General features: G+C 61.2%; 3 protein-coding genes across 7 annotated transcripts; 1 reads left to right on the top strand and 2 right to left on the bottom strand.

Annotated features, from left to right (window-relative positions):
• Positions 1 to 19: 19 nt before the first annotated feature.
• Positions 20 to 5,795, bottom strand: AP4M1 (adaptor related protein complex 4 subunit mu 1). Of its 5 annotated transcripts, none has more exons than XM_067556654.1 (16): positions 5,668 to 5,795; positions 5,237 to 5,297; positions 4,650 to 4,744; positions 4,270 to 4,376; positions 3,977 to 4,073; positions 3,661 to 3,771; positions 3,501 to 3,581; positions 3,282 to 3,344; positions 2,909 to 2,975; positions 2,078 to 2,131; positions 1,887 to 1,993; positions 1,714 to 1,805; positions 1,556 to 1,600; positions 1,326 to 1,376; positions 696 to 813; positions 20 to 495 (listed from the first exon to the last, which is right to left on the bottom strand). In XM_067556654.1, exons 2-16 carry the CDS (start codon positions 5,292 to 5,294, stop codon positions 304 to 306), a joined length of 1,338 nt encoding a protein of 445 aa, XP_067412755.1. In that variant the 5' UTR covers positions 5,295 to 5,297; positions 5,668 to 5,795; the 3' UTR covers positions 20 to 303. The 5 variants fall into 5 exon arrangements, with proteins under 5 accessions (XP_067412755.1, XP_067412738.1, XP_067412747.1 ...); XM_067556637.1 differs by having other exon boundaries at positions 4,650 to 4,727; positions 5,668 to 5,789; XM_067556646.1 differs by having other exon boundaries at positions 1,887 to 2,131.
• Positions 5,796 to 5,930: 135 nt separating this feature from the next.
• On the top strand, positions 5,931 to 15,912 carry MCM7 (minichromosome maintenance complex component 7). The gene is made up of 15 exons (XM_067556559.1): positions 5,931 to 6,170; positions 7,456 to 7,535; positions 7,757 to 7,921; positions 8,027 to 8,151; positions 8,353 to 8,533; positions 10,580 to 10,717; positions 10,921 to 11,070; positions 11,282 to 11,396; positions 11,648 to 11,779; positions 11,979 to 12,062; positions 12,257 to 12,650; positions 12,793 to 12,876; positions 13,054 to 13,222; positions 14,072 to 14,181; positions 14,500 to 15,912. The coding sequence occupies exons 1-15, from the start codon at positions 6,140 to 6,142 to the stop codon at positions 14,705 to 14,707; spliced, it is 2,166 nt and encodes a 721-aa protein (XP_067412660.1). The 5' UTR covers positions 5,931 to 6,139; the 3' UTR covers positions 14,708 to 15,912.
• Positions 15,913 to 17,993: 2,081 nt separating this feature from the next.
• COPS6 (COP9 signalosome subunit 6) lies at positions 17,994 to 23,469 on the bottom strand. Its single transcript, XM_067556689.1, has 10 exons — positions 23,218 to 23,469; positions 22,735 to 22,860; positions 22,023 to 22,154; positions 20,823 to 20,911; positions 20,475 to 20,537; positions 19,910 to 19,957; positions 19,644 to 19,758; positions 19,360 to 19,452; positions 19,016 to 19,116; positions 17,994 to 18,921 (listed from the first exon to the last, which is right to left on the bottom strand). The coding sequence occupies exons 1-10, from the start codon at positions 23,306 to 23,308 to the stop codon at positions 18,781 to 18,783; spliced, it is 999 nt and encodes a 332-aa protein (XP_067412790.1). The 5' UTR covers positions 23,309 to 23,469; the 3' UTR covers positions 17,994 to 18,780.
• Between the last annotated feature and the right edge of the window lie 79 nt (positions 23,470 to 23,548).

Raw genomic sequence — 23,548 nt, forward strand, 5'->3', positions numbered from 1 at the left:
TGGTTCTGCTTATAAATAAAGATGTTTATGGCCTGAGCCTTGTGTGCTGGGAGATGAATAGCCTGAGAGTGCATAGCTGTGAGGGGAAGCCCTGGAGTCACTGCGCAATGCGGTGGGCAGGGGATGCAGCGCAGGAGCTCAGAGGTGGATGACAGGCGTCGCTGTGGGTCACGTAGCACACCCAGTAGGGGGCGGGCTGGGCTCAGGGCTGGATGACATAGGCGTCGCTGTGGGTCATGGAGCTCACGCTGGCTTGAGGCAGATGATGCAGGAGTCATCCAAGGGTGGGCGGGCGGGCTGGGCTCAGAGGCGGATGACGTAGGAGTCGCTGTGGGTGACGTAGCGCACCCAGCGGTGGGGCAGCCCAGCCTGTGGGGTCGTGAAGCGCAGGAAGCGAATCTGGAGCCCAGAGCACGTGTGCATGGGCAGCTCGAAGGACATGTTCACGGGCCCCACCTCCAGCAGCGAGGAGCTGCTCAGCCCTGGGATCTCGAGCTGCAGGCACAGAGGGGAGGGGGTTACTGCCGCCACAGAGCCCAGCACAGACGGGAGAGCCCCAGCCAGCTCGCTGACAGCCCCTGCCCCAGGGGAGACCCAAGCTCAGCTCCAGAGGGCATGGGAGGGGCTGGAGCCATCCCAGCGCCCCCTCCCCCACCCCAGAACTGTGTCCCCCCCCATCCCAGACCAGGCTTCACCTTAAAGAGGGCGGAGAGTTGGGAGCCCCCCTGGAAGCGCGGGATCACCCACTGGATGGACTTGGTGCTGAGCTGCAGCTCTGCTGTCTGCTCGGGGCTGCTCAGCTCCTGGGACAGGCTGGGGGAGACGAGAGGTGAGAGCTCCCCACCCCGCGACAGCAACGGAGCCACCCCTGCTGCTGCAGCAATGCCAGTGCGAAGCGTCCCTGCCCCCGTAGGACAGGCTTACCCCCAGTGGAATGTAGCCCCCCATTCTAGAGGCGTTCCCAACCCCAGCACAGCCTGCGGCGGTAGGAGGGGCTATCCCGACAGCCCCCCCCCATAGAGAGAGGCATCCCTGAGGCTGGGACAGCCAGCAGCTGTAGGATGGGCTGCCCTGAAAGCTACCCCCCCTACCGGATGTAGCCCCCCTTCTAGAGGAGAGAAGCATCCCCAACCCCAGGCTAGCCAGCGGCTGCCAGGACAGGCTGCCCCCTTCCCCCCATTCTAGAGGAGAGGCGCACCCCTGACACCAGGCTAGCCAGCGGCAGTAGGACAGGCCTCCCCGAACGCCCCCCCCCCCCGGGATGTAGCCCCCCCGCCATGTTAGAGGAGCGATGCACCTGTCCAGCTGGCGCCTGCGTTACCCACCTCACAACCCCCTTAGGCACCGGCAGCTGCACTCGCACATTCAGGGCCTGGCTGGAGGGAAGAGAGACGGGTGAAGTGGGGCCTTGTACTGGTGGGGTCTCCCCAGGGCCTGCCCCCTGCCCAGGCTGCTGAGAACTGGGAGCAATGGCTGGCAGGGGGCCATCCCCACACCCCCAGATCGGGAGGGGGGGGGGGGGGGAAGGGGACTTCCCAGCTCCCTGGGCTCTTACCTTTTGGGAGACATGTCACAGCGGAGCTTGAGATAAACATGGAGCCTGCGGGGAGATGGGAACGGTGATGCCGGGAGCTGCCTCTGTCCCCAGGGCTGGGCCGAGGGGCTGTCAGCACCCCCTGCCCCCGGCCATCCTGCCCCGGCTGCAGCGCTCACCTGCCTGAGGGGTCCCGCTGCACGGTGGGGAAGAGGTGGAAGGGCAGGGCCGACGGGATGTCATCCGCTAGCTGGTACTGCATCACTGGGAGCTGGGGAGAGCAGAGACGGGGTTGGGTCAGTCGCCCCGTGCCCCAACCCGCCCCGGGGCCAGGCCGCGCTGCAGGGCTCACCTCCCCCTGGCTGGGGATCACCTTCAGGATGCGGCTGCTCTCAAACTCGTCCAGCTTCACGGAGCTGTGGAAGGCGCACTCGTCCACGCGGACGGCTGTACCGTAGCCTGCAGGAGGAGAGAGATTGGGGAGGGTGTCAGAGCAAGGGTGCCCCCACGAGGCTGGGCAGAGAACAGCAGCTGGCCCCTCACCTCGCAGCTCCGCCTTCCCCACACAGAATTCTTCAGTCAGCCCGATCCGCATCTCTGCAGGGAGAGGGAAGCGCGTCAGGGGAGCAGTGCCAGGGAACCGTGCCCCTGCTGAGCCCCTCATCCCACTCCCTCAGCACCCGTGGCGCTGGCCCTGTGACAAAGCAGGAATGTTCTTAGTTTTTTCTGAATACTGGGCACGCACCTCAGTTTTCCCTGTTACTCAAATAGTGAAGTGGTGGGACGAAGGTGTGTGATGGCTGCAGAGCCCCCTCGAGGGCAGGTGTGGCTGACTCTGGCTGCCTGTGCACAGATAACGACTGACGCTGTGTAACCTGGCAATTGCTGGCCGGGACCCCACCCCAGGAGCCAGCCCGAGACAGAAGTGGAGAGGCCAGGTCACCTTCTTGCCCGGGAACGAGACGATGAGCTGAGGGGCACCAGGGTGCGTGGGAGGCTGGGCAGCTGGTAGGAAGCCAGTTCCCTCTTTGGGGGTCTGGCTCCTCCAGGTGGACTTTGCTGTAACTTCCTCTGGCGGTGCTGACCAGTTCAGTTCCAGGCTGTGGTCCTAGCACCTAATCAACCCTTCTGTCTCCACGCTGGCTGAGACTCGCATCTGACGGCGAGGCGGGGTGCATGGCCCCTTGGGGGTCTGCCGTGTGAGCGTTCCCCAAGCCTCCCAGCCTGGTGGACTCGCGGCAGGGAGCTGAATGCTCTGAGGCGAGTGCAGCAGTGAGAGTGTGCCTGACTTCAAGCACCGAGCCTGTGACACCGGCGTGGCTGACTCGGTCTCCGGCTCCAGGACTATTTAACTGTGGGGTAGATGTTACTCACCGGAGCAGCTGGGGAAGTAGTTCTTGAGGCGGATTTCTCCCTGGATGTCAGCCTTCATGGGGGTGCCCTGGGTGGGAAGGAGGGGCCGGGGGGTGAGTCCCAGACAATGAACCAGCACGCAGCAGCTTCTGCTATGCTGCCTTCCTACCCTAACGGTGCCGAGGCGCCGGCTGAGGAGTGCAAGGAGGGCTGGAGCCCCGAGGCTCAGTCTCGCAGGGGTGAGGCCACGTAGCCGACCCCTGGGGCTTTGGCGCGCTGAAGGGCTCCCTCCAAGGGCCTGTTTAGAAGTTGGGGCATTGCACCAACCCCGTGGCTCTGGGATGGGGCTGCACACAGGGGCTGGTGCTCCCATGCCAGACCCCCCGCAACTCACGTTGGCAGCGATGACGACCGTCAGCCTCTCCACCACGTCCAGAAACACCTCGTTCCTCGTGCCCTGCGGGGAGACAGCCAGGAATCAACTGACTGGGGCGGGCAGGGGGGCCCAGCCCCCCTCTTAGTGAGGAAGATGGATCCATGGCGCCGCCCAGAGGAACAGGCCCGTCCCGTGTCAGAGGAAGGGGCAGTGGGGGAAATCTCACTGCTGTCTCACCTGTTCCCCACGGGGGGGCAGCACAGGGCGGCTGGCAGCCGAGCTCGGCGCCACTTTGCTTTGCTGCATCTCTGCTCCAAACTGAAACCAAAGGGGAGGGGGTCAGAGCAGGGCCCCAGGAGGGGCATTGGAGGGTGGGGGGGAACACAACCGTGCTCACCAGGCCCACACTGCCCAGGTCCAGGAGGCTGAAGGGCTTGCTGAGCACGGGCTCCGTCTGGATGAAGTTGCGCAGCACGTCTGGCGCCGTGGTCTGGACGTAGCCGTAGTCCTAGGGGGTGGGGGGTGAGCAAAGAGTTAGCGGGACAGGCCGGTCTCACTGCTCGCCCGGCAAGGGAGGCCAGCGCTGCCAGCGTCCCCACGGCAGTGCCCCAGCTGGGATGTCTGACCCAGTGAGCTGCCCCACGGCCGTGCCCCAGGCAGGTGTCCCTCCGCCCTGTCCTCCCTCCCCCACCAGACCCAGCCACCCCCCCCACCAGCATCTCGTCCAGCAGCTCATAGATGAGGGCGAAGTTGAGGCTGACGGTTTTCTCGCTGAGTGAGCCACAGTAATCGCGGATTAGCGTCACCAGCCTGTGGGAAGGATGGAAAGGGGGCTGAAGGCAGTGGCTGCCCCCAGGACCCGGTCCTGCCCCATGCATTATCCTCATCCCCTGTTCCAGGTCCCCCTGCCTGCACCCTCATTGTCCCTGCCCCTGGGGCTCCGGCTTATCCACCTTCTTCCCCCCATCTTGGGCTGTTCCCACCCCCAACACTGGTCCCCCCTCACCTGTTGAGGAACTCGATGATGGTGAAAGGGGAGACGTCGTGCCCAGTTGTGGCCACAAAGTAGAGGCCGGCGTGGCGCACGTGGACAAAGTGCAACCCCTCGTGTACCTGAATCGGGGCCAGGCAGTGGGTGGCGGAACATAAGCAGAGTTAGACAGACCCCCCCTGCCCCATTCCCATACAGCCGGCCCTTCCCTTATCAACCCTTCACCTGTTCCCATAGCAATACTTACCCCTCCCGTTCCCAGGAAGAGGCTACCCACTTCTGTTACCATGGAGATGCTTACTTCATCCCCAGAGACACCCCCCATCCCTCTCCCATTACCACAGAGATGCTGAAACCCCCCCCCCCCATTGTGGTGCCGTCCCCTCCCCTGGTACCATGAAGACAGGCGCCTGGTCCCTGGGCAGGGCTGTGATCTTCCTATAGAAAGTGTCCGCCAGATCAGTGCTGCCCTCCTTGGCCTCGCCCCGGACTGGGGGGGGGGGTTAAGGAGAAATCACCCCAATGGGGTGGCTGTGAACGTCTCCCCAGCAGTGCCCTCCCCAGCTGGCATTCCCGTGGGCAGGGCACCTGCTCATGGCCTGACGTCTCTGGGGGAGCAGCTTCCCGGTGGGGGAGGGGCAGTGTGTGGAAGAAGGGGACCGGGACCGTGGTGGTGGGGGAGGATATGACCCGTGGGGATGCACTGGGCCCCCTGGAGTGGGGGGCTAAGGGGATGTTTTACGTGGAACTGGGGGGGGCTTGGGGAGGAGCTGGACCCCAGGTGGTACTTTGGGGGGGCTACAGCAGGGCTCTCTGGGGGAGGGAAGCTGGTCCTTGGGGAGCAGCTGAGCTCAGGGGGCCAATGTTCGGTCTTTGGGGAGCCCAGGGTCCACGGGGGGTCTCGGGGGCTCTGGCGGGATATTTCGGGGGCACCATGTGGGGGCCCAAGGGGGCTGTGCCAGAGGCTGCTCGGGGAGGATACAATCCTTGTGGACCAGTCTGTCTCCCTTGCAGGAGAGGATGAAAACCTGGGACAGCATCGCCTGGGGGGAGAGAGCGAGTGAGCCGCGGGCCCCGCCCTGAAGCGAAGCAAGTGACCCCCCCCATTGGAGCTCCGGGGGGCCCTGCCAGCCCCTCCCCCAGCCTGAGGGGCGGGGCCCCAGAACCCGGCTCCATGCACGACAGGGACAAGGAATGAAACCACGGCTGCGCGCAGGGGCCAGCCCGGAGACGTGGTCGGACGGACGGACGGACGGAGTCCCGCCCCCCCCCGGCCAGCCGCCCCTCCCTGCGGCCCTAGACAGCGCCGGGTCGGGCTGGGTCGCGCGGGGGCGGGGCCCGATGAAGCGCTCCGGAGCCCCTCCCCCCTCAGGACCCGCTCGGGCTAGGCCCGGGGGGCGGGGCTGCCCTCACCTCCTGGAGCGCGCGCCGGGGGGAGAGCCCCACGCGCCGCCCCAGCCCCGCTCGCTCTTTCTTTCCACTCGAGCCTGGATCCCCGCCGGCTCCTTGTCACGTGACGGCAACATGTGGGCGGAGCCTCCGCGCGCCGCTCTCCGCCGTGACACCACGAACTGCGATTTGCGGGCTGGGAGGGGTCACGTGCCCCGAGGGCGGAGCTTGGTCCTGATTGGCTCGGGCCGGGCACGTGGCAAGACCTGGTGTCTCTTTTCGCGCCACTTTTGGTTGCGGCAGCAGCGAGAGTCGGTCGGGCTCGGGAGAGGCTCTGGGCGGCAACGGCGGGGACTGACCTCAACCGGGACCCGTAGTCAACGGGCCCACCCCCGACACCGGCTGCGCCCGAGCCCGGCGGGGATCTGTAGCTAACGGGCCGCGAACGGCCAGGACTGAGGGGACCCTTCCCCCCGTACCCCGCCCCCAGCACGCCATGGCGCCCAAAGACTACGCTGCGGAGAAAGGTGGGTGGTGCCCACGTGGCAGACCCGGGGTCCGGCGAGATCCAATTGGCTGTGGCCCGGGGAGGGGGCGGGACCCGCCTCCATTGGCTGCCGGGGCGGTGGGGGACAAGTTCCCGCGCGGCGTCGCTCCGGAAGTGATGTCACGTTACCACACCGCTGGCGCGAGGCACAGTGTCGGCGGTGTTCCTCCGCCGGGGGGGGGTTGGGACTTTTCCCGCCGGGCGGAGGGATCCGGGCGCGCCTTGGCTCCATGTGCGGCTTTGTTTACACAGTAAGGGGGGGGCAGGAAGCTGGAGTCATTGAAGGGGCTGGGTGGGGGCAGGGAAGAGTGGGCGCTGAGGAGAGGGGAGGAGGGGAAGGGGGCTGCAGGGGTGTGGGCAGGGAGGTTGGCGGCACTGAAAGGAGGTGGGTCATGGAGCGCAGGGGAGGGCGGTGGGGGACTGTGGGGGGGTGCAGAGGAGGGCGTTGCTGGGGCTGGTTGTGGAGGGTGGCATTGCTGGAGGGTTAGGGGTTGATGCCAGCGTGGGGCAGGGGTGCTGTAGGGTGTGATGGGGGCACCTAGGAAAAGGGGAGTTGCGGGGCTTGTGTGGGGCTCAGGCTTGTAGGGCTTGGTGCTGTAGGGCAGGGTGGGAAGTTGTGGGCACGTCTTGGATACGAGGCATGTTTGATACGGTGAGCCTTAGGGGAGCCTAGAGCCCTAGATGCAGAACCAGTATCCTCAGAAGCTGGATCCGCTGTGATACCCAGAGCGGGACACCGGGTCTTCAGTGCAGTCTAGTCTTGAGGAGACTGAAACTTTTTTGAAGTAGACCAAGAGAATAACTCCTCTTCTTATGGGATTTCCCTGTATCCTCTCGTGATCTCGCCACCAAAGGCCTGGGCAAACATATATTTGTAAATAATATTTCTAGTGATGCTCACCCTTAAGAGCTCTGTTAACAAAAAACAAAGAAACAAATGAATAAAGGTTTGGTGGTGGTGGTAGCACCATTCTTAAGCCTGCGTAAGGCATACTTCATTATGTGATAATGGGCGAGAAGGGAGAAAGCCAGCGTTATGTTTAATATATATATATGTTTAATTAAACATCCTTCACATCTATGACAAGTGCAACTGAGTGAGGTGTTGCTAGGCCTTTGCTAAAATATTAATTGAGGTCTTGTTCAAATTAATGGTAAGGCACTTATCAATTGTTTGGCTATCACGTGCTTTCCTCCTTAAATGAGGAGATTCGGGGGGGGGGGGGTGGTCTTTGGCCTGACGTTCGCTCTCTTTCTGCTCTCAGAGAAGGTGAAGCGATTCTTGCAGGAATTCTACCGGGATGGCGAGCTCGGCAAGAAAGAATTCCCATACCGGGACCAGCTGGTGAGCCCCCCCTCCCTACAACACCTAGTACACACCCTTGGCCGCCCCCCCCCCCCCCCCCCCCCCCCCCCATCCTGGACCAGCATGTGGGAGAGGCACAGCCTGAGCCAAGGCTCCTGGCTCCCCAGCCTCTCCCAGCAGGGGTTGCAGCAGGGAGCTGAGAGTCTCTTCCAGCATCCCCAGACCCTGCTGCTCAGTCCAGCACCCCCCGTACCTCCCAGGTGTCTCTGGCTCACCGGGAGCAGGTGGCTCTGTACATTGACCTGGATGAGTTGGCTGAGGAGGACTCCGAACTGGTGGATGCTGTGTGTGAGAACGCCAAGCGCTACAGCCGCCTCTTCGCCGATGCAGTTCACGAGCTGCTGCCCGAGTACAAGGAGCGTGAGGTGAGGGATGGTGGGGAGCTGGGGCTTGCTGAAGGGGGGGGAGAGTGGGAGGAAGGGAGGCTGGTGTCGTAGCCCCACTTGACGGAGTCCTTGTCTGCCTTTCAGGTAGTGCAGAAAGATGTCCTAGATGTATACATCGAGCATCGGCTCATGCTGGAGCAGCGTGGCCGGGACATAGGGGAGACCCGCAGCCCACAGAACCAGTACCCCCCGGAGCTGCTGCGTCGCTTGTGAGTGCCTGAGGCCTGGGGAGACTCTGACGGCCCTGGCTTTTCTAACCCTAACCCTCCCCCATCTCCTCAGCGTGCTCAGCTCTGGGTCCCTGGATCTCCCAGCCCTCCTCATGCAGGGAGCTGGACTCTGCGTCCCTTAAGCGCCTCCCTCCTCCCCTCCACTAACTCCCTTCCCCTCTCTTCTGTCTCCTTCCCCAGTGAGCTGTACTTCAAGGCCCCCTCAGGCTCCAAGGCCCATGTGATCCGGGATGTGAAGGCAGACTGCATTGGAAAACTGGTCACTGTCCGTGGTATCGTCACCCGTGTCTCTGAGGTCAAGCCCATGATGGTGGTGGCCACCTACAGCTGTGACCAGTGCGGAGCAGAGACCTACCAGCCGGTGAGTGTGTGACGTGGGGGGACAGGGCCTACTATCTGGAAAGTGTGACAACTCCCGCCCCCGCCCCCATACACACCCCCCCACATTGGGAAAAATGCTGTTCCTAGGAGACCATATGGGGGTTTTCCTTTGGGGGAGGAATGCTAAATGGTACCTTGGTTTCAGGGAAAGAGCATCTGGAGGTGGTCCCTTCCCTGGGGGCCGGGAGGGGGTGGGCTGTTTTGAAGTGTCTCCAAGTGCCTTGCACCCGCAACTGTGGAAGAGTCTCTTGGGGGAACCCCTTTGATGTGCCAGACCTCGTGAGTGCCATTCAGTGAGTAGGACTCGTACCGACTCCTGGTAGAGAAATGTCCGCTCTGCAGGGACCAGTGCAGATCAGCCAGCGTTGGCAGTGACGCTCAGGCAGCACTTTCCAGGCAGTCACGTTTATTAACCCCCTGGACGCAGCACGGGAAGTCTGTAGGTGAGCACAGAAAACTGAAGGGTAAAGCTGCATCCGTTCTGCGCAACTCTGGACAATTGAGCAAGCCAAGGTGCAGTGATCCCTGTTTTCATGGTCTCTCTGTCTCTCTCTGACTTTCTTTAGTCAGTTCCCAGATGAGAGGGCTTCTTTCAGAAGCCATCATCTATTTCTCACCTCACACCAGCCTTTGTTCTGGAGCTGGGGTCTCTGCTCAGCTTCCCTGCTGAGAGTGGGGAAATCCACGAGTTACTGGTGCTTGCCTTGTCTATCTGGTCCCATTCTTGATTTGAGTCTAGACCAGTGTTTCCCAACCCATGTGCCGCAGCACACTTGTGCTGTCAGGCCTGAGCAGCTGTGCCACAGAAGTTTTTTTAAAAACTACTTGAAGAGTTCTGAATTGGCGCATAAATATTTGAGTTCATTTGGAGACTATATGGTGGGGTGCCTCAAAAGAATTAGAGGTATAAAGGTGTGCCACGGCAGAGACAAGTTTGGGAACCACTGGTCTAGACGGAGGTGACACCCACCCGTGTCTTAGGGCTGGTCTACACTACAGAGTTTTATCCACAAAAGTCAGCTTTTGTTGACAAAACAATGGAGGTGTACACACTGAAATACTCCTACCAGCCATGTAACTCCCCTGCTATGCTGACATCACAAAACCACCTCAATGAGAAGTGTAGGGAGAATTGTAGGCCTTATGTCCTGTAGGTAGGAGGATGCCCTGTGCATTCCTTACATCAGCTGTTGGCTGTCATTCTTGTCAATTTCACAGCTCCAGGCACTTAGATCCCAGCTGCCCTCCGCTCCTCTGGAGAGCTGAGTGGCTGGACCCCACTTCCACTGGGCAGTGGGGCAGGGAGAAGCACTGGGCGGCTTCTCTGGCCACTCCCTGCTGGGAGCCAGGGAAGCCTTGTCAAGTGACAAGGCTGCCTGGGGGTGAGAAGCTGCGGCAGCTGGACCACGCTCCTTGGGGGTGAGAAGCCCCAAGTGGCTTCTCCTGGCGAGGAATGGGGGTGGGAGGGGGCCTGTTGGTAGCTGGAGAGCCTGTGGGGCAGCTGGGTTCCCAGCAGGGAGCTGCCAGCGGAGCTGAAAGACCAGACTCTCAGCTCCCCACACGGCCCCTTTTAGAATCCTGGAAGATGAGGGTGGGAAGGGACCTCAGAACGTGTCTAGTCCAATGCCCTGCTCAACACAGGAGCAGCCCCAATCAAATCATCCCAGCCAGGGCTGTAGGTTGGAGGGGGCTCTCCTGGTGAAGGCACGCACCACCGACCCAAGGAGAGGTGTGTGGACATCAGCTGCTGCAGGAATCAATGTGGAGGCTGTAAGTCGACTTAACATCGGTCGATTTATCTTCTATGATGTAGACGAGGCCTCAGTCGGCCCTGGGAGCAAATTTAATCCCTCTTTCCCTCAGTGGGTAGCCAGGTAATGGGAATAGGCCTCATAAAAAGAAGTTTAAAAAATTCCCACTTTGTCGCAACCCCCACCAGGGCATGGGGGAGCAGCTGAGTCCCCTGGTGGAGTATGTGGGGGATTGGGCAGCTGATCCATCCTGACCCACATCTATCCCCCCCCAGATCCAAGCCCTGACTTTCATGCCGCTGATCATGTGCCCGAGTCAGGAGTGCCAGACCAACCGATCCGGGGGGCGTCTTTACCTGCAGAGCCGCGGCTCCAAGTTCATCAAGTTCCAGGAGCTTAAGATGCAGGAGCATGTGAGTTGGGAGCGAAGGGGGTTTCCGGGCTGGGGGATGTGACCACCAAACAGCAGCCTAGCCCCAAAGACTGATGTGGGCTCCCCAGTGCTCTGATGGCACAGGCCCTCCTTGGTTATGGGAGTTTGTGCCGGTGTCTGGGGGCCGTTCTCCTCAGGGACTGTGCGGCTGCAGTGGGGCTGATTGTTCTCTCCTTTGTGCAGAGTGACCAGGTGCCCGTGGGGCATCTCCCACGCTCCATCAGCGTTTCTGTGCACGGCGAGAACACGCGGCTGGCCCAGCCTGGGGACCACGTCAGCATCACCGGCGTCTTCCTGCCCCTACTGAGAACGGGCTTCCGGCAGATAGCCCAGGTGAGAGCCTCCCCACGCTGGGGGGCAGGACTGGGCCCAGAGACTGGACTGTCCAGCTGGGGCAGGGCAGGGGGCTGGGTTGAGGTGGGAGGGGGTGGTGCTGGTTGCTAAGTTAGTTCTGGGGCAGTTGAGAGGACGGGAACCTTTCACCACATGGATGGGTGCAGCACAGGTCCCCTGGAGTCTGGCGTGACACCCCTGCTCTCCCCAGGGGCTGCTCTCCGAGACCTACCTGGAGGCACATCGCATCGTCAAGATGAACAAGAGCGAGGAGGACGAGCTGGGATCAGGGGAGCTGACGGAGGATGAGCTCCGCCAGATCACAGGTGACCCCTCCCCCCATAGCCCTGCTCCTCCTCCCACCCTACACCCCTAGCTGTGTTGGGGCCCTGCTGCACCTTCTGCCAGCCCCCTGGGTGTGCCGCGTGGGGCAGTTGTCCCAGGAGGAACAGCACCTGGTCATGAGATCTCTGCCCACGCAGCTGGGGGAGCTAGGCCAGGTGATGGATCCAGGGCTGCCCCCTGCGCTCTCCCTCCCCCCTCACCTTGCTGACTTCCTGCCCCTGCTATATTGCAGAGGAGGATTTCTATGACAAGCTGGCAGCCTCCATCGCCCCCGAGATCTATGGCCACGAGGATGTGAAAAAGGCCCTGCTGCTGCTGTTGGTGGGGGGTGTGGACCGCAACCCCCGGGGCATGAAGATTCGGGGTGAGTCTGAGGTGGAGGGGACGGAACCCCTGGGTCAAGGGAATTCAGGGCGGAGTCTGGGGCAGCCGGGGAGGAATGCCAGGTGTTGAGATCGGGGTGGGGGGCTCTGAGAATCAGTCTTGGGGGCACGCGCTTTCCGCCACCCGATCCCAGTGGGGGCTGCTCTGACACTGACCCAGCTTCTCCTTGTCTTCTCCAGGGAACATCAACATCTGCCTGATGGGTGACCCGGGGATGGCAAAGTCCCAGCTGCTCTCGTACATTGACCGTTTGGCCCCCCGCAGTGAGTAACATCCCCCGGGGGCTAGCTACAGAGGGGGATGGGGCATTCGTAAGACAAGGGCTCCTGCCTTTCTCCCATGGCTTCTCAGCAATGATGGAGAAGGGGCCTGGAGGTGAGAGTCGGAGGGTTGCAGGCCTGGGGTCCCCATCGGCCCAATGGGCTGGGGCGCCCTTCTGACTCTCCCTTTCCCCCAGGTCAGTACACCACGGGGCGTGGCTCCTCTGGCGTGGGGCTGACAGCCGCAGTGCTGCGGGACCCGGTGACAGGGGAGCTGGCGCTGGAGGGCGGGGCGCTGGTTCTGGCCGACCAGGGCGTGTGCTGCATTGATGAGTTCGACAAGATGCTGGAGAGCGACCGCACAGCCATCCACGAGGTGATGGAGCAGCAGACCATCTCCATCGCCAAGGCAGGCGTGCTGGCCACCCTCAATGCCCGCTGCGCCATCCTGGCCGCCGCCAACCCCGCCTACGGGCGCTACAACCCCAAGCGCAGCCTGGAGCAGAATGTGCAGCTGCCGGCCGCACTGCTCTCCCGCTTTGACCTGCTGTGGCTGATCCAGGACCGGCCTGACCGGGACAACGATCTGCGGTGAGAGCCCGGGGGGGCCTCTCTGCTCTGTTCTGATGTTGGCTGGGGAGTCCCTCCCAGGCTGGGCTGCGGGTATGGGGGTGCTGGGTGGCCCAGGGGTGTGGGGCATCCGGGCAGCAGTGGTAACGTGTTGCCCCCGCAGGTTGGCCCAGCACATCACCTATGTCCACCAGCACAGCCGCCAGCCACCCTGCGCCTTCCAGCAGCTCGATATGAAGCTCATGAGGTGAGAGTTTGTCCCAGCTCTGGGGGGGAGTGGGCTCTGGCGGGTTACAGTGGGGGTGGGGGAGAAGGCTGGGAGGCAGGACGCCTGCCTGGGCTCTCTCCCCAGGTCTGCCCTAAGCATCCCAGTGGGGGGGCAGATCCCCCCCTCCCTATATAACCAGTCTCCTATCCCCCCCAGACGCTACATCAGCATGTGTAAGCGAAAGCAGCCGGCTGTGCCGGAGGCGCTGACCGATTATATCACAGCTGCCTATGTGGAGATGCGTAAGGAGGCCTGGGCCAGCAAGGACACAACCTACACGTCAGCCCGCACCCTGCTGGGAATCCTGCGGCTGGCTGGCGCCTTGGTGAGTGGCTGGCCTGGCTGGGAGGGGTAGCTGGGAGACGTGCTGTCCCCGGGGTGGGCCGAGGTACCGTTCACGGCTCCACAGGGCTAAAGTGCTTACAGTGCAGGTAGCTGGCATCTCAGTGCTACTGCAGTGTGGGGGCTTGCAGCTCTGGGGGGCCACTGGCGTCAGGACGATGGCAGCTCCCCTGGCGGAGGTCCCCTGTCCTAGTCTGGCCTGCAGTTTGGCCCCTCTGCCGAGCGTGCCAGGTGGAGCAGCAGGCGCAGAAAGGGAGATGCCCGGAGCTGGGGTCTTGGCCGACTGACCCCCCAGCGTGGGCACAGAGCAGGAACTGCTTGTCCTGACCCCTCCCAGCAAGTCCCAGGGGCTCCAAAGTGCTGTTTGTGCAGGTAGTGTGTGCAGCCATCTACTGCCGACTCAGCACTTCCAGAGCCCCCCGGACGCCCCGTCAGGGAGACCCCTGAGCCGCCATGGGTCCAGAGCTCCGTCCCCATGCGCCACAGCCCATGGGGCTGACCACTCCTGGCTGTAGGGAGGAACCCAAAGGCCCCAGGATCCCTCCCCCTCAACTGCAGCTGGGCTTGGGCCCCACCCGACCCTGGGGGGGAGTAGGGAGGGGCCCTCCCCAGGCTGAGTTGGGTCAGGGTTGGACTGGCCAGGGTTGTGAGATGGAGGTTTGGTGGGTAGCTGGAGACGGCCCAGGGCATTGTACTCGTCTTAGCTTGACGGGGCAGGAACAGTGCTGTGGGGATGGATGGCTATGACAGTCCTATGTTGCCTGCCCTCTGGGCTACAGCCAGCCTGGGCCGCGCCCCATCCTGACCCTCCCTGTTCCGCCTTCCCCTCCAGGCCCGGCTGCGGCTGGTGGATGTGGTGGAGAAGGAGGACATAAATGAGGCCATGAGGCTCATGGAGATGTCCAAGGACTCGCTGCTGGGGGACAAGGGCCAACAAACCAGGTGAGATGTGGGGGTTTGTGCCCCCTAAGGCTGACACGCAGAGCCAGGGCTCCCCTCCCCTAAGATTCCTTTCCCTCCTCCCCCGACCCCCAGGTTCCTGCTGGAGAGGAGGGTGCTCCGGGGTATGGACACGATCCCATGGCTCCACTCTTCTCTCCCCTGTCCCAAGGAAGTGGTGGATGAGCTTTTGGGGTGGGGGGGGGCCCAGAGGCTGGTGCTAGGAGTGTGGGCAATAGGGATGAGTGGGGAGGCAGCTCCCAGTGGCTGGGACTGGGGCAGCGCTGACCCCTCTTCCCTCCCCCCCCCCCCTTCCTCCAGGACGCAGCGGGTGGCTGACGTGATCTTCGCGGCTGTGCGGGAGCTGGTGGGCGGGGCGGGTGGCCGCTCGGTGCGCTACGCCGAGGCTGAGCAGCGCTGCGTCTCCAAGGGCTTCACCCCCGCCCAGTTCCAGGCTGCGCTGGACGAGTACGAGGAACTGAACGTCTGGCAGGTGAACCAGGCCCGGACCCGCATTACCTTCATCTGAGCCTACCGGGGGGAGGGAGCTCCCCAGGGCCCCACTCCCGGTGGAACCCGGCTTGCTCTAGATCCTGAGGGGGTGGGCTGTATCCTAGGGCTCCCCGTTGGTGCTGTAGCCAGCTCGGGCCCGCTCTGCTGGGGGGCGAGGGGTAACCTTCCTGTGCCACTTGCCCTGGGCCAAGTTCTGTGGTGTAACTGGTCCCAGAGCCCCCGTGGGGCTCAGGCTGTGCCCCATGGGCTCTGCCCCTTACCCCAGTACAGAACCCTCCTGGGGACTCCTGTCTGGGGCTCCTCGGCATTGGAAAGGCGATTTTTGTTTGGCTTTTTCTCTTACCAATAAAGCAGTGTTTGTATCTTACCACCCTGCGGTGCTGGAGGTGTGAGGGGAGGGGGTGTGGAGCTGCGAGCAGGGTCTGCTGGGCATCTCTACTGCTGGCCATGGGGGCACACCCCCTCCCCCCCAGGGAACAGCAGGGGCTGTGATGCTGGGGCCCCCAGCTTGAGTGAGGTGCTGGTTCAGCATGGAAATTGGACCCTGCTCTGATTCCCTCCCCTCCCTCCCATTGCACCAGGCAGCTCCTGCCCAGGCTGGCAGGGGGGACAGCCTCCCTCCCTCGCTCAGCCCAGGCCATCTTCTCTGTGTGACCCACCAGCCCTGTCCCACCCGGGCACATGGGGTGCAGAGTCTGGGGGGAGCCCTCTGCAGGGCTGAGCCCTGGCACCTCCCACTACTCTGCCCTTTGCTGCTGGTCTCTGGCCTGGCTGCTGCTTTCCCTTTTGGGGGAGTGTCTCCATTGACAAAGCAAGAAAGCTCTGCATCACCCCCCGGGGCTAGAACCCAGCGTCCTGGCTCCAAGGCCCCCTGCCTTAGTGCCCTGGAGTGGGGCTAGACCCTAGCAGCCGAAGGAGAGCCCAGCTCACTAGCCTCACCCTGAGAGCTGGGTTTGAGCCTCCCTGTGTGAGTGCAAGCACGCTGCTTCTCCATGCTGCCTCGGTTCCCAGCTGTACGGCGGCTAGCAGGCTGGCCTGGTGCGGAGGGGAGGGGTGAGGATAAATATACAAGGGGGAAGCAAATACACTCTGGCTTCATGCACAGTAGGGGCTGCTTACAACCCCCCCTTCACCTCCACTGCAGGGGCTGCTCCCTGCCAGTCTCTGGGTCCTTCCATCTTGCTATGTACCAGCAGCTTAGTGTGCACCCAGCTGGACAAAGGGGAGAGGCTGGAGGAGCACACTCCCAGGGCTCGGAACAGCTGCTGCATGAGGAGAGATTAAAACCAAGCTGGGCGTATTTAGCCTTGAGACAAGATGACTGAGGGTGGCAGGAGCTCCAAGGGCTGTTACAACAATTCCGTTGTTACCTGTGGCTACTGCCATCAGACCCTGCAGCAACAGGCTTCCTCTGCAGCCAGTGCGATGGTGGTTGGCCACTGCAATAGGAACGGCTTTCGAAGGGGAGTTCAGCTCTGGAACAGGTTGGACAAATATCGGTCTGGGATGGTCTGAATTTACTGGGTCCTCCCTCAAGCCAGGGCTCTTGCCTCGATGACTTTCTACATGAGGATGGCTGCACAGCATCAGACTGACGATCCAGCTACCCCCGTGTCCTGTCCTCTGAGCACAGCCAATGCCAGAGCTTCAAAGGGCATGAACAGAACAGGACGATTATTGACTGAGCCAGCCCCTTATCCATGCCCAGCTGCTGGCAAGCAGAGGCTGTGGCCACGCAGAGCAGGGGGCTGCATCCCTGACCATCTTGGCTAATGGCCATTGACAGACCTAGCCTCCAGGCACTTACCTAACTCTTTTTTGAACCCAGTTATACTTTTGGCCTTCACAAGAAGCTGGCAGTGAGGCCACAGGCCGACCGTGCGGTGTGTGAAGTGCTTCCTTTTGTTCACTCTAAACCTGCAGCCTGTTGATTTCATTAGGGACGATGGGGTTGTGTCTTATGTGAAGTGGTACATAACACTTCCCTAGTCACTTTCTTCATGCTGTTCATGGGTTTTATAGACCTTCATCGTACCCATCCCCTCTTTAGTCATCTCTTTTCTGAGTTGAAAAGTTCCAGCCTTTTACTTTCTCATACAAAAACTGCTCCATACCCCTCTAATCTTAAGAAGCAGCGCTTCTCTTTACCTTTTCCATGGCTAATACCTCTTCTGTGAGATGAAACCAGATCTGCATGCAGCATTCAAGGTGGGGCAGTAAGTTATTTACTGTCTTATTTTCTATCCCTTCCGTGATGATTGATTCCTAATGTTCTCTTAGCTTTCTGACTGTCACTGCATGGGGGCTAGGCCTCTGAAAACATCCGCTCAAGGACTCCAAGATCAAGATCTTCCTTGAGTGGTAACAGCTAATTTAGACCCCCATCATTTTGTATGCCTAGTGCGGATTGTTTGCCAACCTGTTACTGTGCACTTCACATTGAACGTCTGTCATTTTGTTACCCAGTTCTGTGAGAGTGCTTTGACTCTTCAGTCAGCTTTGGACTTAACTGTCCTGTCGCCTGATTTTGTATCAGCTGCAGCTTTTGCCACCTCACTACTTACCCTTTCTTCCAGATCATTTATGAATGTGTTGAGCAGCACTGGTCCCTGGCACACACAACTATCTACCTTTCTCTAGGGTGAACTCTGACCATTCATTCCTACCCTTTTGTTTCCTGCCTTTTAAGCAGTTGCTGATCCAGGATTCAACCTTCCTCCTTAGCCCATGACTGGTTACTTTGTTTAAGATCCTTTAGTGAGGGATCTTGTCAAAGGCTTTCTCAGAGTTCAAGTCCGCTGTATTGACTTTGTCTGCATATCTGACCCCTCAAAGAATTCTAATCGATTGGTCCCCAACACGTTGTGTTCATCTACGGGTGATAATTCTGCTCTTTGCTATAGTTTCAACCAATTTGCCTGGTACTGCAGTTAAGCTAAACACTGGTCTCTCCTGCAGTCAGCGAGTACACAGGCTGATTTAAACAATAGGTTACGTACCCCAGCGCAGTAGTTGAGTTCCTTCAGAGTGCCTGGGTGCTGCCATCTGCGCTCGTTGACTTTTTACTGTTTAATTGATCATTTTGTTCCAAAACCTCGTCTCATTGACACCTCACCTAGGGACAGTTCACGCGTGGCCCAGCTAAACACAGGTGGAGGCTGTGAGAACACTGCCCAGACCTGAAGAGCTCAAAGCTTCTCTCATTCTCTCCCCCACAGAAGTTGGTCCAATAAAAAGTTACCTCCCACACCTTGCCTCACTAATAGCCTGGGAGCAGCCCAGGCACAGCACAGCACAGCGAATGTAAGGACCCCACTCCCCTCCCACAGGCAGGGAGAAGCCAGGAGGCCCCACTTCCCCCCAGCAGGAGCTCGAGCCAGGAGCAGAACTTAAGGCTTTGGGCAGCCTGGGGGATACAAGGGGGATCTGGTCCTGCATACCTTCCCCCGCTCCCCCCTTTCTAAAGTGACATAAGTGCCAAGCCCTGGCACAACCCCTGTGCCTAGGGGTGGAAGCTTTCCAGGCAGGCCCAGGGAGCTGATTTGTAACCTACAGGGGAAGATCCAACCAAGGCAATAGTTACACTGGGAAGGGTTGGGGGTCAGGGTAATCCCAGACCAGGCCCCACATGCAGAGCCAGAGGGTAGGGCAGCCGCAGGAGGAGACAGCAGGAGAGGGAGAGAACAGCTGCAGGCCCTGCCTCCTTGCCCTGCTCCCCTGAGGGAGCAAGCCCTGGTGCAGCAGGAGGGAGGGAGGGGGGGCAGTACCAGCCCCAGCGCAGCAACAGGGAGGGAAAGTTCACGGCTCCCCATGCTGGAACAGCCACGGGCTGGAGTTACACCTGGTTCCTGGTGCAGTAGCTGTTCCGGCTCAGCAGCGAGCAGCCAGGTGCAGGGTGAGTGCAGAGAGGCCCAGCCTATGGGCTAACAGGAACAGCTGCTGCTCCAGCTGGACTGAGAGCCCCCACCAGGCCTGAGGCGCACAGAGCAGGAGCCAGCACCTCTCCAGCAGGGGTTTATTGGAAGTGAGGTCAGCGCGCCAGGGGTGGGGCTGTGCCCGTCAGTCCGTGCCCAGCTCCGGCCAGGGGCCTCAGAAGAAGAGCCCGCGCATTCGGCGCCCGATGCCCTGCCGGTCGTACAGGATATTGAACTTGTTGACAAACTGGTTCATGGTGTTGCAAGTCTTGGTGATGGTGCCAAGGTAGGCCATGAGCCCCACATCATTGCATTGCTGCAGGGAGGGAGGGCAGAGGTGTTAGTGACCTGCAAGCCGGCCCGCCCCTCGCCCTCTAGCATCCCTGCCCCCCAGGCTGCCCGCCACTCACATCGTAGAAGTCAGTCTTGAACTTGTCGGTGCTGAGGACCGGCAGGCAGTGGCAGAGGGCGTAGGCCTCGCGCAGGATCTCGTGGTTGAAGGGCACCTCGCCTGGAGGGGCAGGGGAGAGCGGGTTACAGGAGGCATCACACAAGGGAGCACAACCCAGGCCTTATGGGAGGGAGGGGTTCATAGGCCAAGCCCTGGAAACCTGGGCCATGGCAGTGGTGTCGGAGCGAAGGGGGAAGCACGGCCTGGAGCCCCGCCGCCCCGAGTTGGTGTCAGAGCTAAGGCAGGGCCCTGACAGTGTCTGGGGGGATCGGGGGTGTCGAGGCGCACAGCCCATGCCCTCACCTGCCTCCGAGGCCTTGACGTATTCCAGGATGAGCTTGACACGACTGTGCAGCATCTTGATGGCACTGTGCTGGGCGATCAGGTGCTCAGCCACTGGGGGAAGGAGACGGCAGGGTCAGATCCGTCCGTCCCTCACTTGCACACACTCAGGGCCCCCCTGCCATCACCCAGCATCCCTCTCACACACACACACACACACTGCCTGGGGAGTCCCCCCCCCGCTTGGACTCGCCTGCGCAGTGCCCCCAACACACACGTGGGCGTCCCCTCCCGCACATGCTCACCTGTGGAGTTCTCCCCGCTGCCAGTTGCTGTCATTCGGGCCACGTGGTCAACCCCAATGCGCTCTGCCTCCTCCGTGGCCAGTGTGTAGGTCAGCTCTGCAAACAGCATGGTGGCCTGGGGGGGGGAAGGGGCTGTCAGGGGGAATGGGACTGGCCCCTCATCACTGCTGGGGGCGGAACCAGCCCCTCCCCCAGGACTGCTTCAATCCCAGGTGGGAAGGCAAGCAGCTAGGGGCTAAGCCCCTGGGGGGAGGGAGGGCACTTACCTCCCCATTGATGATGTCGATCACTGACTCAAAGACACTGACTGGCAGCTGTGGACAGAGAGTGAGAAACACCCTGATACACTGCACACAGATATCCTCCCCCCGCAATTACACAGGGACCTCTCATCTAGCGCTGAGATGCAGCCACCTCTGGGATGGGTGTGGGGCTGGGTATACAGGGACCCCTCACCCGGCGCTGAGATGCAGCCACCTCTGGGGTGGATCATGGGGGCTGGGTATACAGGGACCCCTCACCCGGTGCTGAGACATGGGCCCTCAGGGGGAGGGGGGGACACAACTGCTTATATGGGGACCCCTCGCCTGGTCCTGAGATGCAGCCCCTCTGGGGTAGGGCATGGGGGGGCCTACTGAACAGTGGTTTGAGATAGGAAGTGAAGGGGAATTGCATAAATAGCCAAAGCTGCAGGGGCAGGTGGGCTGGACTCCCTCGTGCAGGGACCCGGACAGACCTTGCTGCTCAGGGCAGGTGGGAGGCTGGTTTCCCATCCCCTTCTTGCCAGGGCCCCAGGCAGCCCCCTCTGGATTGGGCTGTTAGGGTACTCACATCTGTGTGCTTGGTCATGGGGTTCAGCTTCAGGAACAAGGGACTCTCGATGATCTCACACACCTGGGGTCAGGGGAGAGGAGATTGTCACTGCGGTGTGTCCCCGTGGCAGTACCCGGTCCCACCCCACCCCCACCGGGGAATCGCACCCCCCCCGAGAACACCCAGACACTGCCCAAGGGTGGCCAGCACCCCAGGGGCTGCACCAAAGATCCTCCCCTCCCACATTGGGTCAGTTACTCTGGGACTTCTGAATGGCAACTCCCACTACTGTCTAGTGGTTAGAGCTGGGAGGGCTGAGAGCCAGGACTCCTGGGTTCTATCTGGGAGGAGAGTGGGGGGTCTGACCTGTTTATGAACATGGATGTCAGACTGGTCCGGGGGGCCACCCGTTGTGTACCAGCCCAGGAACTCCAGATCCTTGAAGACCTGTTTGACTGGGTGATGTGAACAGAGAACAGCACGGTTAGTGGGTCGGCAGGTCAGGGCAGAGCAGATCCCCTGACTCAGGGACTCAGCAAAGGTAAGGCTAGAAGGGGCTGATTAGGTCACCGAGTCTCACCTCCTATATAGCAGAGGCTAGGGAATCTCACCCAGTTCACCCTGAGCTGTGTTTGGCCAGAAAGACTTCTGGTCTGAACTGGAAACCAGCATGAGCCTGAGAATCCCCCACTGCCCTGGGAGAGTGCTGAGAGGGTTAATCGCCCTCCCTGTTGAGAATCTGCGCCCTCTTTCTAACCTGAGTTGATCTGGTTTAAGCCTCCACTGGTTCTTGTTCTGCCCCAGCCACTAGATGAGGGAGCCCTTTAGCCCGATACTTCCTCCCACAATCACATCAACTTTTCCCCCCAGGGCACTTCTGTAAGGTCATCAAATCGCCCCTCAGTCTGCTTGTTGACAAAGCGCACCATCTGGTTAGGGTACGTGTCTCACTGGAAAATATTTCCCCAGCCCTTGAAGCATTGGTGTGGCTCTGTTCTGTCCCTTTTTAAAATGGGGACACCAGAACCAGATGCAGTCTCCAGTATCAGTCTCAGAAGTTAACTCCTCTCCCTGCTCCTACTTGCTACTCCCCTGTTCATACAGCCCAGGATCACCAGCACACCGCACTGGGAGCACGTTGAGTTGCCTGTATGGCAGCCCTGTCCTCATCAGTTACAAATCCACCAAGCTTTGTGTTACCTGCAGTGATTTTACATTTACTTGCAGCTCGTCGATGAAACCGTTGAATAGCGCTGAGCCGAGTCCCAGTCTCTGCAGAACCCCTTTAATGTAGCCCCTTCGACAATTCCCTACTGACCCCCTCACACTCATCAGACACCCTGACGCTATACTCACACATCTGTCACATACACCCCCCTCACACTCTCCGTCAGCCAGCTCCTAATCCATCTACCTTGCTCTGTTACTACTGCATAGTGCCAGGTTTTTAATCAGAATGGTGTGTGGTACCAGGCTATCTACACCGTCACCTCCATGATCCCACCGTGATGGCCTCAGAGCGTGAGAGCCGCTGTTTGACGTTCCCCGTGGCCCTCGCACACTCACACTGCTCCTCCTTGGTGTAGTAATACCCCTTGTCAATGATGATGTTCTCTTCCACCGTGTGAGACAGCAGCTCGAAGGAGTTCATCACCTCGATGTTCCGGCCCTCCTGCCGCCCAATCAGAGCTCCAATCACTGCCAGACATAGACAGGTGTTACAGGGATCTCAGGGTGATGTGTGGGGCAGACCAGGAACCTCTCAGGGCAGGAATTACGGGCCCTGACCCTCGGAAGACAAAGCTCAGCTGGGACCCTGGCATGGCCCCCAACAGGGCAGGCACAACCCCACACACCATCATGGTAATGCCTGTCCTGCAAACACCAGGTGAGGCACATCACACCCCTGGGTCCCCACAGCAGAGGAGCTGCAGATGCAAGAGCCAAGAGCTCCTTCACATTGCTTTACATGGTGAATCCTCCCTCTCTGGCTCAGTGGGTGTGGGGGGCACAAGGGACTACCCAGGGGGCGGGAGGGATGCTTTGTTCTAATCTTCAGCATAGCACTAATGCAGCATTAGGCTGCAGACAGTCCACAGCACCGGCCAGCCGGCTTGTGCCGATCCCACAGATCCCAAGAGCGGGTGCAAAGGGAACAGGGGGAGGGGTTTTAGAGCAGCTCTGGGATGGGACCCAGCCAGCATCTCCCTAACAACACGGGAGACTCCTGGGCACTGGGCGAGCAGCTGCCATGGCTGCTGGGGCACCGGGTTTGTACCTTGCACAGGGCGCCCCTCCTGCGAGCGCATGCGAATCCAGTGGTCAGAGATGTTGAGGATCACCAGGGGGTGCAGGGCCACCGAGACGCTGCCCGTCACACCTGACGCCATGACAGTGGGGAGCACTGCGGGGGGGGGAGGAGACAGTCAGCAGGGCAGGAGAATGGGGGTGACTGGGGGGCAGGGTCGAGGGAAGCAATCGGGGGGTGGGGGGAACCCCACAGGGAAGTTCCTGGGGTCCCCTCAGGTGGGGCTGATCTGGGGGAGGGGCTGACAGAAGATGGGACCTGCTGGGGTGGAATCTTGGGGGGGGGGGGGGAGCCCCAAGGCAGGGTATTTGCAAGGGGCGGGGCCCTATGGGGCAGGGGCGGAGCCTGTGAGTGTAGGGGGCGGGGCGTGAGGGGAACGGGCGGGGCCTCCATGGCCCAGTCCCCAGCCAGACCCGCACTCCCCCCGCCCGCCCGGGCTGGGCCGGTAGCTACCTGCCGCGTCCACCTCCATCCCGCCGGGCCCGGCACCCCCGTTGCTTCCCGCGGCCGAGCACGACGCGCCAGCCGCCGCCGCAGCCGCCATCTTGACGTCCCGTGACCCCTCCCGGCTGCCGTAAGCAGGAAAGAATCCGTTCCGCGCGGCGGCATGCGTCCCGAGGGCGGCCACTTGGATAGCCCCTCCGCCGCTTCTGGCACATGCGCAGTGCGAAGGCGGTGGGGCGGCGGGCCGCTGAACCCTGAGCATGCGCCTCTGCAACAAGGCTCAGGGCCCAGCTCCAGGGTGCATGCGCAATACGACCTGACTCCGCCCCCAGCGCCACAG

The sequence above is a fragment of the Emydura macquarii genome, unplaced genomic scaffold (assembly GCF_026122565.2).
Source record: "Emydura macquarii macquarii isolate MOO-44397 ecotype Brisbane River unplaced genomic scaffold, CSIRO-AGI_Emac_v2 contig_306, whole genome shotgun sequence".
Lineage (NCBI taxonomy): Eukaryota > Metazoa > Chordata > Testudines > Chelidae > Emydura > Emydura macquarii.